This window comes from Gallinula chloropus (genome assembly GCF_964237585.1).
Source record: "Gallinula chloropus genome assembly, chromosome: 4".
Lineage (NCBI taxonomy): Eukaryota > Metazoa > Chordata > Aves > Gruiformes > Rallidae > Gallinula > Gallinula chloropus.
The window spans coordinates 63,794,893-63,809,381 of NC_140088.1; the positions used below are offsets into that span (position 1 = coordinate 63,794,893).

The 14,489-nt window shown below is 37.3% G+C and overlaps 1 protein-coding gene across 1 annotated transcript in view; it reads right to left on the bottom strand.

Moving 5' to 3' along the window:
- Positions 1–14,489, bottom strand: part of GALNTL6 (polypeptide N-acetylgalactosaminyltransferase like 6) — a gene marked incomplete at both ends in the record, with an annotated part of 462,129 nt that overhangs the window by 261,542 nt on the left and 186,098 nt on the right. Inside the window, one exon of the mRNA XM_084264175.1 lies at positions 1,631–1,797. Coding sequence (XP_084120301.1) covers positions 1,631–1,797 — 167 coding nt within the window. The remainder of the gene's footprint in view (positions 1–1,630; positions 1,798–14,489) is intronic.

Genomic DNA, 14,489 nt, shown 5'->3' on the forward strand with positions numbered 1-14,489 from the left:
TTTGACCCAGACACTTAGGTTAAGCATTTCCATGCTACATGAACCACTTCTTCCAATTATTCCACTGAAAGGTTAGGTTTCTATAACCAGATATGAAAAAGATTTAGGAGATGTTTATAGTGTTACAGGATTAAGAAGCAATCTTACAGGTAATACTTACTCTCGAAATATTTATTTTCAGCCAGCAGCAGAACCTAAGGTAGGGCAGGCAGGGAAGAGCAACAGAAGTTACAGTACTGACTGTTTACTGGCATCAATTCTTTCTCCAGTAACTGGGACGTAGTTGAACTTTCTAAAACATTAACAGCTTACATGCTTATGCACAACAGCTTCATTAAAAAAAATGCTACAGTGTCACCACATTGAGCAAGGTTAGCCTCAATAGCTGCGCTCTCAGTATAAGCAGCGTTTTTACTTGTCAGACACCTCATAAAACCAGCTTACAGACTTCCCTGTAAGTTGTTTACTACTAGGAAATTGTTAGCCTGCAGGAAAAAAAAAGAAAAAAAAAGGGTTGCTACTTTACACTTTTTGCTTTGAAACCTTTCATCCCTGGTCTAGATTTTATAAACATAAAATAGCCAGAACTGTACTCACTTTACAATTTCTCTTAAATTGCATTATGGATAGAGAGGTAGTTCATCAAAGGACATATTGCAACTAAACTGGCAGATATGAGAGAGTAAGATAGATGTGTGCAGCATTAATCTTTCTAACCCCTGAAATATCAAGCTAAAAATCTTAAAAAAAAGATTCCACTGCAGCACTATACTGATATTCCTCTCCATGCAGGGGCTCCTCAACATAGTAGGTCAGAAATCTGCTCCCACAAGTTCCTAGCTGAAATAAAGGTTTTATTTAAAGCATTAGAAAAGAGCACAGTTCCCTCCTTTGCTATCAATCTACTAAGACCAAGGCTCACATACACACCAGCAACTGATGTGTCAACAGAAACAAAACAAAGCAGCCCCAAACACCAAAGAAAATTTGAAGTCCTTCATGCTGGATGTCCTAAGAAATGTACAGAAATTTGAAATAATAGCCCAAAGTATTTCTCAGTTCCATATCATTGTTACTAATTCATTTTACCTAAGAAATGTTAAATTTCATTTAAAGAACGTAAAGCATTCATTCCTTGCTGTGCATTCAAGATGCAATGATGGCAAAGGTCTTAAACTGAGTGCAGTTTTCTTCTTTCTACCACACACAGATGACAAACTTTGACTACCTTAAAGTTTTTTTTCACATTCCACTCCCGTCTCCTTTTTCTATCAGGCTACTTTGTATCAATATACCAAGCTGCCTAACTCAATAAAATTCCAGGATTAAAATCTAATGAGTTGCATCCAAAATGGTCAAAATGAACAGGTTTTCTGAGGAAAAGCAAAGCCTAATGAAAAGATGTTGAAACACTAAAATCTGCAGAATTTCAGTCTCTTCCCTTTGACGTGAATTTCAGCATTCATGTAAAGTAAAACAAAAGCCACTTTTACACGTTTATTCCACCTAACAATCAAACAGTCCTTCAAGGCAAGCAGTCCAGCACCTACAATCCCCACAGTTTTTGCTTCCCTTTGGTTTCTAGATCCCATTGCATTATAAATTTCAAGTTAAAACATCTAGGCCTTACCTCTGTCACTGAAGTCATCCACAAGAATGATTTCTGCTATCAGGCTGTCTGGAGTACGGTTGATAATACTGTGTATTGTTCGCAAGAGTGAAGTCCAGCCTTCGTTATGAAATGGGATAATTATGCTAGTATTCGGTAGCTTTTCCAAGTACACCTTGTGCTTACAGCTGGAGGGAGAAGAAAATTGTGTAAGCATACTGAAAAAACTGAGTTGGAAAATAGTGCCATTTGTTTGGGCCATTGAACCATTACGGTTTCTGGCATAAAATCCAACAGTATAATCAAGCAGTACTTCCATGTGATAATAACTAGTTCATTTAAAATATTTATATTGCTTACAACATAGAATAAATCTGAGTAACGACAAAGTTTAAGTACACTGGCTGGAATGAGATTCTGTTCCTTCACTATAAACTTCTTCCTGCAAAATGACAGAGGACATACCATCTATAACATTATTTTCAGAAAACAAATCCTCTTAGAAAGAATTCTGAAACAATGAGAAGGAAGAGCAAATCCTAAATGATCCTTTAATAGTCCATAGCAGAAAAAACCCAAACAACAAACTTATAAAAGCAACCCATCATATGAAGATAAAATCTCTAGGAAACGACTCAGCATTATCCTGACCTGGGCTCACAGTATGCAAAACAGTAACTTCCATAAGTACAACTCCAACTTCACGTCCAGACACACAAAACGATTGCTGCAATTCAAACATAGAGCTGAAACAGCACATGACTCTGAAGATGCAGACTGACAGAAGCAAGAAAATATAAGTGACCTTTCATTTCTGAAAGAAAAGCAGTGTACCTTCGGCATCTTAACTGAAGGGCATCCCAATAGTGTCAGTGCTTAACGTTACCATTTGCAATATTGACTTGCTCACGTATTTGAGCAAAACCCCTGTTCTTGAAAAGTAAATAAAGGCCTTGGCAATTCACTTTCTCCTAATAGCTGAGAACATGAATGAATAACATTTAGGTTGCTGAAAGTGATAGAATCTCATCTTTCATGTTCTACTGAAGGAGCAGGAAAAGGGACACATTCCTCTGTTGTTAACATGGTGTGGCATTTTCAGCACTGGGGGCAAAGCAACGGAACAATTTCTCAGTCCCCAAGAGAGAGTCTCGCACCCTGATAAAGGTAACCCCACAAGCAGAAACATGTCAGCTTTGTGATAAACAAACAAAAGCAACAGAAAACAACCAACCAGCTTAGACTTGCCATTTGTCGGTATAAAAAGAGTACAGATATCTTTGCTATTTTTCAGAAAAAATAACTATGCATATAAAATACTGCTGTAGGTTATAATGTTGATTTACATATATTTACAGCTTAGTTTGCATTTCCACTTTATAAATGTCACTTAGAAATCAATATTTACCAATTTATTGTAGAGCCACCATACTGAAGAAATGTTCCAAAGAAATAGTAAACACTCATAGCTACTGCAGTTGTACTTGCAAAATATTAACTGTTATGTAGCTGTGAATAAGCAATCAAGTTTTTGGACGCTTAAAAAAAAAAATAAATTGTAATTTAGAGATTTTTTTCCTAAAATGTGGTGACAATGAATTTAATGACAAGACACTTGCAAAAAGAATACTTTTTGAAGCTCTTTAATAAGCTGCTTGCAGACAGAACATATATGCCCACTCAAAAAAGGACAGCTACTTTGAAGGAATGTGAATTTCTGGAGAAAACATTGCTCATTTACCTAGTGAAAGATAACATTTTAGGAGGAAAAGTCCACTGCAGCAAAAGAATTAGGTAAAATGTGTTTTTTTGATCTGTAGGAAGTACAACAAAGGAAGCCCATAATTAATATGTAGCTGTTCCAGTGGGCAAATTAAGAAAATCACCCACCAAAACCACCACCTACTGTTGCCAGCTGTTTGCCGAGAAGTGATGCTTCTTGGACTAGAACAAATACAACTACTACACATGCATATAATTCTCTGTCTGCTCCCGAAAGCAAGGATTTTCCTTTAACGCTTTTAACTCCTAGTAAGCATGAGTTAAAAACTAGTAAGTTCCCCAACTGCACAAAACACTAAGTCAACACACACACACAAAAGCACACAAAACCAAGCAAGATGATTATATTTAAGGTTTCACTTATGAATTTGAGAATTTGACCAGATTTTTTGAGAAATAACCTGACTGCGATGAGACTACAAAATTTGCCTCTTGGAAGCCATTGCTAGTCTTCAAAATAACAACCAAGTCTTTCTCTTTCATCAAAGAACTAGATATCATATTACTAGGTCAGAGTGCAGTCCACAGTCCTACGCTACTATTATAGTTAAATTTTTTAATGGTGTCTGCAACATAGAATAAACCAGTCTAGCTAGATGTCAGATTCATGTATTAAGGAGAAAAGATAACAGTTTTTATATGTAACAATAACAGGCGTAAATGCATAAAGCAATGTATTAGATAAATCTATGTATGTCAAGTCATCTGTGTTTTACTGACGAGAATGATATTTAAAAACCAAGAAGCATCAGCAAAATTATCAGATTAGCTATTAGAAAGACATTTTTACCATTAAATGCAACAATTTTGTGTCAGCAAAGATTTTTATAAGTGTTCTTTCAAATCTAGCTCATTATCAAAAAGTCCGAAGAGTACATTTTGAGAAGTGCTGAGATAAAGTTTGATCACAGCTTCAAACTAACTGGTTTTATCATTTATGCTGGTTGTGACGTTCTAAGATACCTCTTAATGAATATTTTATTTTTCAGCTACCAAGAAGCCATACTTTGAAGACTTCATGCTCACCAAAATAATCCTAACATAATAACAGTGTTTTAAGAATTTCTAAGCAAAATACAGGCCCTGATTTTACTTTGTCAAGCCTCTAAAATTAATTTGGTTAATAGCTGAACTACCCTGTGGAATGAATGTTTTGAATGTGAGATTCTTCATTATCCAAACAAATGAGAAATTATAATTCAAAAGGCTTTCATACTTCCTGAAGAATGCAGTGATGAAAATTTATTAAAGACTAAAGTAAATTTTACTTTAGAAAGCAGAAATGCCACAAACAAAAGATTACCACTACCATCCAAATTTAACAGTGTTTCAATGAGCACTAATACTCATTAGCTAAAATCTTCTGAATTATGGTATTTGTTAAATGAAACTAACTTCCGAGAGAAATATTTCAAACACTGATGAGCAAAATAATTTTATTTTCCAAAACCTCACAGTTTCAGTGGAAAAGTTTGAGAAACTTGCATCGATTCAGAAAATGATAGTTCTTGCAGACATGAACTCCAATTGTCAGCCTCCATCTGAAAACACTACATCTTAGTGGCACACTTTAAATGAATATGGGCACCGTGTGCACAGAAAGCAATAGTCAGATATAGTCGGAATGGCAGAATAAAATACAGACTTCCATTAAAGCTTGGAATACTGGGAAAGCCACAAACATATGGAAATAAATCCTAAAATTCAATATTCAAAAAAGGTGAGCAGATTCAAGGCAGACATAAGCAGTTCAGTTACAGTCAAGTAAGGGTTTTCTCCAAGATGTAAATCAGCATAGAAAACAGTGTAAACATAGTTGATGTCAATCAACATTACTTTACACTATCCTTTTAATTACCAGATCCTAGTGTAACTGATAAAGGCAAATACATTACTGTAGAACTCTGGAATTGCATCATATTCTGATTAAGGAATTAAGAAAACAAACAAAAAAAATCAGTAGGGACTTGAAAAAAGGGTGCAGCTACTAGGTCTTTCAAAACAACTTGTAATACTAAGGTATTATTTGCTGCTTTTAGTTTGCTTCCATAAGGATCAGTTTTTGCCCTAGTGACATTTTTGACTGAATTTAAAATAATTTACGAGAATTTTGCAATAACAAGATTGATTTGAATGCTAAATGAAGACAAAGGCTGGTTATTCACTCAGATAACTCTGTCCTGTATGCATTATAAAATGCCTCATGTTAATGTATGTTAGCACAAACATGCTCCAAGCCTCAGAAGAAATTCCTCCTACGAAATTTGATAATTTTGCCTTTGGGATTGAGGACAGAACTACCTGAAATTAGTACACCAAATGGATTTTTTCTCTTCAGCTTTGATCACAGTAATTTCCATGAAAGTGTTCTCAGTAATCAGCCCTGGCTATGTATACTCAACATCATGCCCACACTGGTAAGAGAATAAATATTCAATTAAATATGTCATCCTGCTAGGTAAGTAGCTCACACCTGTATTACTGATATTTACTCACATCTTACTGAAGTTACTACATTAGTGTTCAGAACAAAGGGACATTGGAAGAGGAGAACATGCAAACAGTTATGCATTTCCCTCACATAATTCTTCAGAATTAAGGAAAAGCCTTAGCAATTTGGACTTTGCCAGGAAAATATTTTATAGGCATTAACACTCCTGGATGCATGTATGATAAAATTGGCACCAAATTAGGAATTTGCTGAATAAAGAGACTAAAACATGTTCAAGTTTATTATCATGAATCCGAAGTTATGAACCATCAATTCTTCTTTCAAGTATTGCTATCCTTGATCAATCTTGTCTTTATCCATGATATTTCAGACCTTAATATCTGATGTTTCTTAGCAAAAAGTAGCATTTCATCATTGAATTCGTCCCTTAGAGAATTGCAGATGAGGCTGTATTTAAAAAAAAACAAAACAAAACAGGGGACCTTTCTACCAGTGTATGAACCATTTCAAATTAATTTTGAAAGCAGTAAATACCTCTTCACTCTTTCCAGCCAAAGAATCTCCTTCCTCTCTCCCTTTTATTGGACTCATTACTATGTACTAATCCTGTATATGATTCAAAGTAGTAGTTCATTGCTGTTTTGAAAATCTGAACTTGGAAAGCTGCACTATACCATTTATTATACACAGCTGGCACAGTGACCAAAAAGGGCTACTATGAAATCAAACTTCTTCATAAAGAGATAGAGTTTATTGTAAATAAGTCGTACAGTGAAAAATGTTAAATATGCATAACTGTAAATGGAATTTTCTACCAGGTTTATATTTGGCATGCTATTCCTACAATTTGTTCCTGGAGCCACACACTTGGCTCCAGGAATTCAAGGCTTATTAATAAAAACAATACGCCATCACATGCTCTAATTGGCTTTAAAACACTTAATAGTTATTTATTTATTTCTTCAAGATATAGAACAGGTATCAAAATCAAGTTCCTGAATAAAACACTTTTAGAGTCAGTTTCAAAGGTGCAGAGAGACTTTTGCAAAGTTAAAGCAATAGCAAGAGGTTTATTCCTTGAAATACCAACCTGCCCGAGGAAGAAAAAAAGAATTGGTGCAGCAACACCTGGAAGGTATTTGCAGCAGGCACTAATAAAAAAAACCCTCAAGAAGAGGACCACTCAAAAGAGAGGTAGTGAAAAGGAGTTACAATTACACTTCTTTGTTATTCACTAAGAGTCCTAAAACGATTAGTTTCATTTGGTAGGCTAGCCTCCTCTACCAGGCAGAAATAAAGAATAGCATCCTTTTACTTCAAGGTACAGGCAGAGTTTTATGTAACTCCCTGATGAGTTTATAAGTAGGAAAAAAAGTTCACCATCATAGCAGCTGAAGAAAAGATGCAGAACTGCAAAATTACCCATCTTTACAGCTTTGCTGTTAAAAGAAACATGTAGAACTCTACCACCTCTGTAGAAAAGCAAATGAAAGAAAATGGGCTTCTAAAACGATCAGAAGGGAGAGCAGGGCTGGCACCATTTCAGTCACTTTACAGCAAAAGCCGATTCATAAAAGCTGCGATTTGTTTGACCCTGTGGATATAGCAACAACAGTATTTTATGCACATTAAGGAATGCCAATAGCAATGCCTTGGCCAGTTACCAGGCTCTCTGCCTTCTAGACACATCAACAACCTTGTAAACTGCCTTTTCTGATAGATAATAGCACAGGAGAAGTTAAATGTCTTGCAGACATCCCTTTGCTGCATTTAGGAAGCAAGGTAGTAGCCTACAATGGCAGTTTCTGGATCATAAAAGTAGCCCTCCTCCAATTCTCTCCTATTACAAGAAGTGCCAGAGAAAGAGGAAAACAGGAAGAGATTTTCAACCTCCTTTTTCCTTTTTTTCTTTTCCCCACTGGCTTTGTTAGCACACGCTCTCTTAGCTGAGATCTGACCTTTTCTTCCCCTTTAATAAAGGAACTACAGCACCCACTGGGCTCCCAGCTACTGACAAGCCCTCTAAAGCTACCAGGACAAAACATTTTCCAGTGAAGATTTACATAGTAATTGTCTTAGCATGTCAAAGTATTCAATTTACAGCAACAAGCTTCAGTCACACCGTGTTTCTGTTCCAATCTAGCCTTGTCAACAGAGCCTGATAAAATAGTGATAACTAGTAATTTCTGCTGCCATTTGACAAGGCTGTAAAATTAGCTTGGGTGTGAGCTGATGGAGGGGAAAGTAATCTCTGTTTTCACAGCGGCTTACAGCTGGGAAGCAAGCAGGCATTACAGGGTACAGGTCTCAAGAAACTTCACAACACTTCTCCCAACTAGAACAAACAGGCCTTCTCCAAAACATTATTGATTTTTTATAAAAAAAGAACTGAGAGAAAAAAATAATTGAATTGTACACTAGAAGAGGGTTGCATTATTGCTATTAAATGCACTAACCAACTTGTCTTGGAAACTAAACAGGCAAAGTCCTATGTTCTTTATTTAGGTTTCTCTCTGTATGGACTTCATCACTGCTGATAGAGCTGGATTATGTGCTTGATACTTTATCTCAAATTGCATCATTTTGGTCTGTCATGGAAAATCTCTCCAGCAGCACTGCATGTCTTCAAAGAAATCAAAGTCAGTAAGCTTGCCTCACTTCATCCTTCAAACCAAAAGGTTTCTCTAACCAAGGGAAAAACATAAGAGGCAGATAAGCCTTATGACACAAAGCACGTTCACGTTTGCAGAGCTTTGCTTCCGAAAATAGTGATGCATAAAGCCATCGTAACTCATGGAAAGATCTTTCAAAAATAAAATAACATGCTCTAACATGCTTTAAGAAATTTATCTACTCACCTATATGTATTAAATCTAGGTCTGGGAAACAAATGTATGCAGTAATTTTATATTATCTCCAAATCCCTCACAAGCAAGCTTACATCAGCAGGCATCTTAGTACTATAATTATATTTCAGCTTAAACCCTGTATTTTATTACCTATGAATTCCAAAATGCCAGCAAGCATCCCAATTTATATAATATATACATGCTCACCAAAACATTTTTTTTTGAGAGAGAAGATTAGAAAAATATCAATATACTCAAAATGCATTCATTTGCACCAAGCGTACTTACCTGTCTCTAAAAAAGTAGGCAGATCAATAAAAAAAAAAAGCTCTATTTTGAGTCTAGGTCCATATTCCTGGCCGAAGGATAAGAAACAGGATTATAATGTCATGTTTTTTGTAACCTCAAAGCATATTTTAACCACGCTACTTCAGGAACAATCCAATCTGTGATGTTCAGCTACCCTTCAACTTTTGTTTCAGAAACCCTAATTATCATTTTACCCACTTGCCCTTGCACTCCAAAGCTGTCTGTAGGCTTTAAGGAATCCTCTGGCACATCAGCCACTCCTCCCAGTTTTGTACCAGTTCTCAGATACCTCTTCAACCTGCTTGTTCTCCAACCTGATTGTTCAACGCAAGTTCAGAGCAGCTTTAAAACTACATCAATTCCTTTGGCATTCCTGGGTACATCCCATCAGGACCCATGAACATACCGAGTCCAGCTTGCCTAAGTATTTTAAGACATTCCTTCTGTGATCTACGTACGTCTCTCCTCCACTGCAGTTCACTGCAATACGTGACCAGGCTCACACATCTCTCTCAACATCATCTCCCATACACAATGTAGAAGAGAAAAAATTGGGCAAGATATTGCTAATTCTGGCAAGTGTATACACCACCAAATTCCCAGTTGGTAGACCTGGGAGCAAGCTCTGTGAAAGTGCAGCTGTCAGGATGATGGGTGCAAGGATGATCAGTAGGTTCCCATGCCTGCTACCACATCTTGTGGCCAGTGCAGCCTTTGGAAAATTAGAGCTTGATAAGGGTATTCGTAATCAAGCCAGACAAAATAAAAGGTACTGTTTCATTCTGCCTTGACACAGGTTTGCTGTCCTTACTATATGAGGTTTAACAGCTAATTCTGCTGCCAGTGAGAATGTACTGCTGGCACTTGCCATGTTTTGTTAATATTAGAGCTGCTTAGAAGTATCCAGGCTTATACAATTTCACACTAGATACATGCCTAACTGCACAAAAATAATACTTGGAAAGGAAGCAAGAATGGATATATAAGAAAAAAAAGTTGTACATCAGTTTTATAGAAAACTTATGTTAACAGCATGTAACATCATAGAATGTTTTGGGTTGGAAGGGACGTAAAAGATCATCTAGTTCCAATGCCCTGCCATGGGCAGGGACACCCTTTGCTAGACCAGGGTGCCCAAAGCCACATCCGACTTGGCCTTAAATACTGCCAGGGAGGGGTTTCTACAACCTCTTTGGGCAGCCTGTGCCACGGCCTCACCCCCCTAATAGTAAAGAATTTCTTCCTAATACCTAATCTAACCCTGGGGCCTCTTTCAGTTTGAAGCCATTACCCCTTGTGCTGTCACTACACTCCCTGATGAACAGCCCCTCTCCCACTATCCTGTAGGACCCCTTTACATGTTGGTGGGCTGCAATTTGGTCTTCCTAGAGCCTTCTCTTCTCTTTCACCTGTGAGCTGTGAATGGACAGATCCCTGCAATACTTCATGTTTCTCAAAAATCTTGGTGAAGTTACCATTACTTTCCAGTTTTAGTATTAGATTATTTGATTGCCAAATGCTAATAGACTTGAGTATCCCAGATGCACAGAACTGGTTGGAGGGGAAATACCCTTCAGTATTCCTTTCTCTATTAAGTTTAGATTTCAGAGTTATGTCTAGTGCACATTGCTATATCCTCAGCAGTGTGGGAGGTTTTACCAGACTCTAGGTAACACGCAAGGCACCTGAACACACGAGAAATACTTTCCTCTACTTGTATAAACAGCTTATTTTTTAAATCAAGTTCTTTTCAGTAAACAGAACAGACCCATCAGGCTTGGACACTCCTCACTGGCCTATTAAACACTGCAGCCTGCTCCTCACCAGAGGACACAAGGGGAATCATCAATCTTAAACCACTTTCAGCTGCTGCTGCAGTAAAGAGAGACACACAAAGCAGCCAGGAAGCACTTGGGAATTATTTCATGCTATTTGTTACTATCAGTACATATCCTGCAGAGGAACTGACAGCAGGCATGACAGAGACAGAAGGCCACAAGTTTTCTTGAGTATAAAATATTCCTGATCCTGTTTTGAGGACCTGCACTATGAATGAGATGCCCTGAAGCAATTGCAGAGAACATTCTGGTGAGGCTTGGAAAAGGGGACATGGTGTTTTAAGCTACATTACTTTCCACCTTCACTACATTATTCGGTAACTACAGAAAATACTGTGAAAAGCAGCCAGAGTAATACCACTCAGGTTTTTCACTACCCCACTCGAAGCACAATTTGACTTTCATCAGTGGCTCTGCAGCCAGGTGAGGTTAAGGCAACTGGAAAACAGAAGTACAGAGAAACGCAGCATACACGTGTGTGCAAAGACATTTCTGATCTCTCAGAGTGAATGAGAACTAGGAAGAAGCCTACTACTCTCCTAGCTTCTTCCAACATATAATAAAAAATTCAACAGACGATTGATCCAAACAACTAATTGCCTCCATGACCCTTATTAAATATTGAGAATTTCAACATACTTAGATTAAATAATTTTTCTTTTAGATTCTTGAAGCAGGACAACACGGCCTGCCTTTAAGATCAGAAGAACTGGCAAGTGCAGAGTATTTACAGAAAGTAATGAAAGACGTTCAATGCAATAACTGAAAATATTTAGACGATTCAGATATTAACTGCTACATTGGACCTGATGATCCTTCCAACTCAGTGTATTCTATGATTCTATGACTGAACAGCTAGCTATAATATTTACATAATATATCCCTTTCCCATCTTAGTCTGGTAATTCTAGTCTTGCTGCAAAGTTTACTAAAACATAATTAAGGGTTAATATTCCAAAGACATATAAAAACACAGACAAAAAAAACCCCAACAGCCCTGTCCCCTCCCGTGAAACACCATCACATTTTAGCCTCTCAAAAATACAATGGACAGCAACCATACTGCATTCAAATATTTTGAGAGAGAACTGTTCAGGCATTCTCTCAGCTTCTCCTACTGATAAGGAGGAAGAGTTGGAGAGTTTCAGTTATGCAAAACAGGTAGAGTGAAATTTGCTTTTTTATTATTAAGAAAGAAAACTCATTAATGTTCAAGACAGAAGATCTCACAGACTTTAGATAAACGTTCACATTTCTTTGAATATGAAAATGCATTTCTTCTGGAGGCATGAAAAATTGAATGTGTAGGAAAAATGAGCATAGCTCAGACTTCTGAAATGGGGCACTGCTGGGAATGACTGTGAAGGGCCACCACTTCGCACAGCAACAGAAGACCAGCAGTCAATGCTTGGAAATGCCGACCCCAGCCTACACAGGTTAAAAACTGGACATCACAAAAATCAGGTTCAATACCCTTCATGTAACATGTCAACATTAAGAATTTCAGTGCAAAAAGAATCCATCTGCTCCCATGAAAACCTAAAAAGGATGAGATTTGTGATAGGTTATTCAGGGAAGCCAACAAGGATTTGTTTATCTGATCTGTGACTACATGAATTACCAATAACTAATCTAGAAACTGCAGATAAAAGGAGACTTGTTGAAATCAAACTACACAAATATACCAAAACCTAAGACTTTAAATATCAATTCTCACAACTCTATTGGTGTCAGAAATTAACTTGATGTCCTGGTTTCAGCTAGGATGGAGTTAATTTCTTTTCTAATAGTGGATGGAGTGCCATTTTTGGGAGTTAGGATGAGAGCAGTGCTGATAGCACCCTGATGTTTCTAGTTGTTGCCAAGCAATCAAGGACTTTTCACTTGTTCATATTTCCCTACTAATGAGAAGGGAGGGAACACAGCCAGGACAGATGACCTGAACTGGCCAAAGGGGGTATTCCATGCCAATTACATCATGCTCAGCATAAAGGGGGACTGGTTGGAGAAGGAGCAGGGAGCTCCAGGACGTGTGGTTCTGGGGACGATCTGTTTTTTTGGGACAGCTCTGGGCTGCACAGCCTGAGTTGTGAGGTTTGGTGAGAAACTGCATTGTGTATCACCAGTTTCATATATTTTTGCTATATTTTGTTATATCTTTCTGCTATTTTAGTAAACTATCCTTATCCCAACCTACAAGGCTTTGGGTCCTTGGTTTTGTTTTTTTTTTTCCCCCTTTCCCTTCCCTCTACCCCCCCAACTCCATTTTAAAGAGCAAGCGACTGCATGACACTTGGCTCTCAGCTGGGGCAAAACCACAACACTTGAATCCATTGTTTTAATAATGAAAAGCTAAATAATTTGAAAGCTCTAATTTACAAGGACTTAAGAATTTGAAACAGGATATAACGCAAAACTTATACCCACTGTTCAGACTAAAAGATTGCAATCATTCCCTGAAGCCTCGTTAAAACCACATTTTGAACAGCATTCAAAATGTGAATCAGATTTGTTAGTTTGAAAAAAAAGCAACCTGGTATGGATGGCAGAATATTTAATGATGTTGAAGAGTGAAGGATTAATGGTAACTGCTATATTAAGCAATTAGAATAAGTACCATTTGACTCTCTGCAATATACAAAAATACTGCCAGTATGTTTTCTAGCTTTAGCAGGTTTGTTGTATTCCAGACTACAGGCAGTGGCATGGGACACATATTTTGCATATTGGTACAGAACTTCTAACTCTTAAATAGTAATTCCACTGCCAGCTTTCAATATCACTCAAAACTAAAGTTGCCTTCCACTTCAGGTGACTTTCAGCTGAATTGCTTTAAGTACATCACTCAAAGGAAAATAAAAAATTATTAGAAAATGTAAACCCTGAATTTCTCAGAGCTCAGTCATCTAAGAATTTGTTGAATTCCACCCATCCCCCTCCCATAAAACGTACCTTGCAAATCCCAAGCCCAACTTCCAAAAAGACTAAGGAGTAGAAAGCTCAGTGGGATTAGAAAGTGCAAATTCTGGTTAACTGCTGGCTTTGCATACTTCCCAGAAAACCAAACATGCAAAAGAAGATAGTTAAAGGCTGAAGGGCAGCTGGAAGCTCTACAAAGTAAAAACCTGTTATTATACTGAGAGAAGCTGACCAAACTAGATCTTGCCTCCTATATCTTACTTGAATTGCCTACTCTAATTTTATTTCAATAAGAACTCCTTTTTCTAGCATGTAAGTTTTGTATTTTTTAGTATATATTATATAAAGTTTCTTTGAAAACACCATTACGAGGTATGAAACACTTAACTTTCCACACACACTTCTGAAGAGGGGATATATTTCAGAAGGTGAAGTGCAGCTTGAGACTGGCCTGCATCATACTTAACAGACAGCAGCTGAGAGATTCTTTTTCCTCCTGACAATAGCAGAAAGCATTGTCTGACTTCCATTTGTCCTGGAAGTTCAAGACAGACTTGCTTCAAGGCGTAACCATGAGAAGTATAAGGCCCGGCTTTGTCTCATTAATCAATGTACTACTTAGTAAGCAAATTTAGTGCAAGAACTTTTTTTATCTTTACATTTAGAAGATATGGGCAACTAATGGACTACTTGTGTTTAATGTGAAGAAGGTTAGAAGGACGTGATGCAAG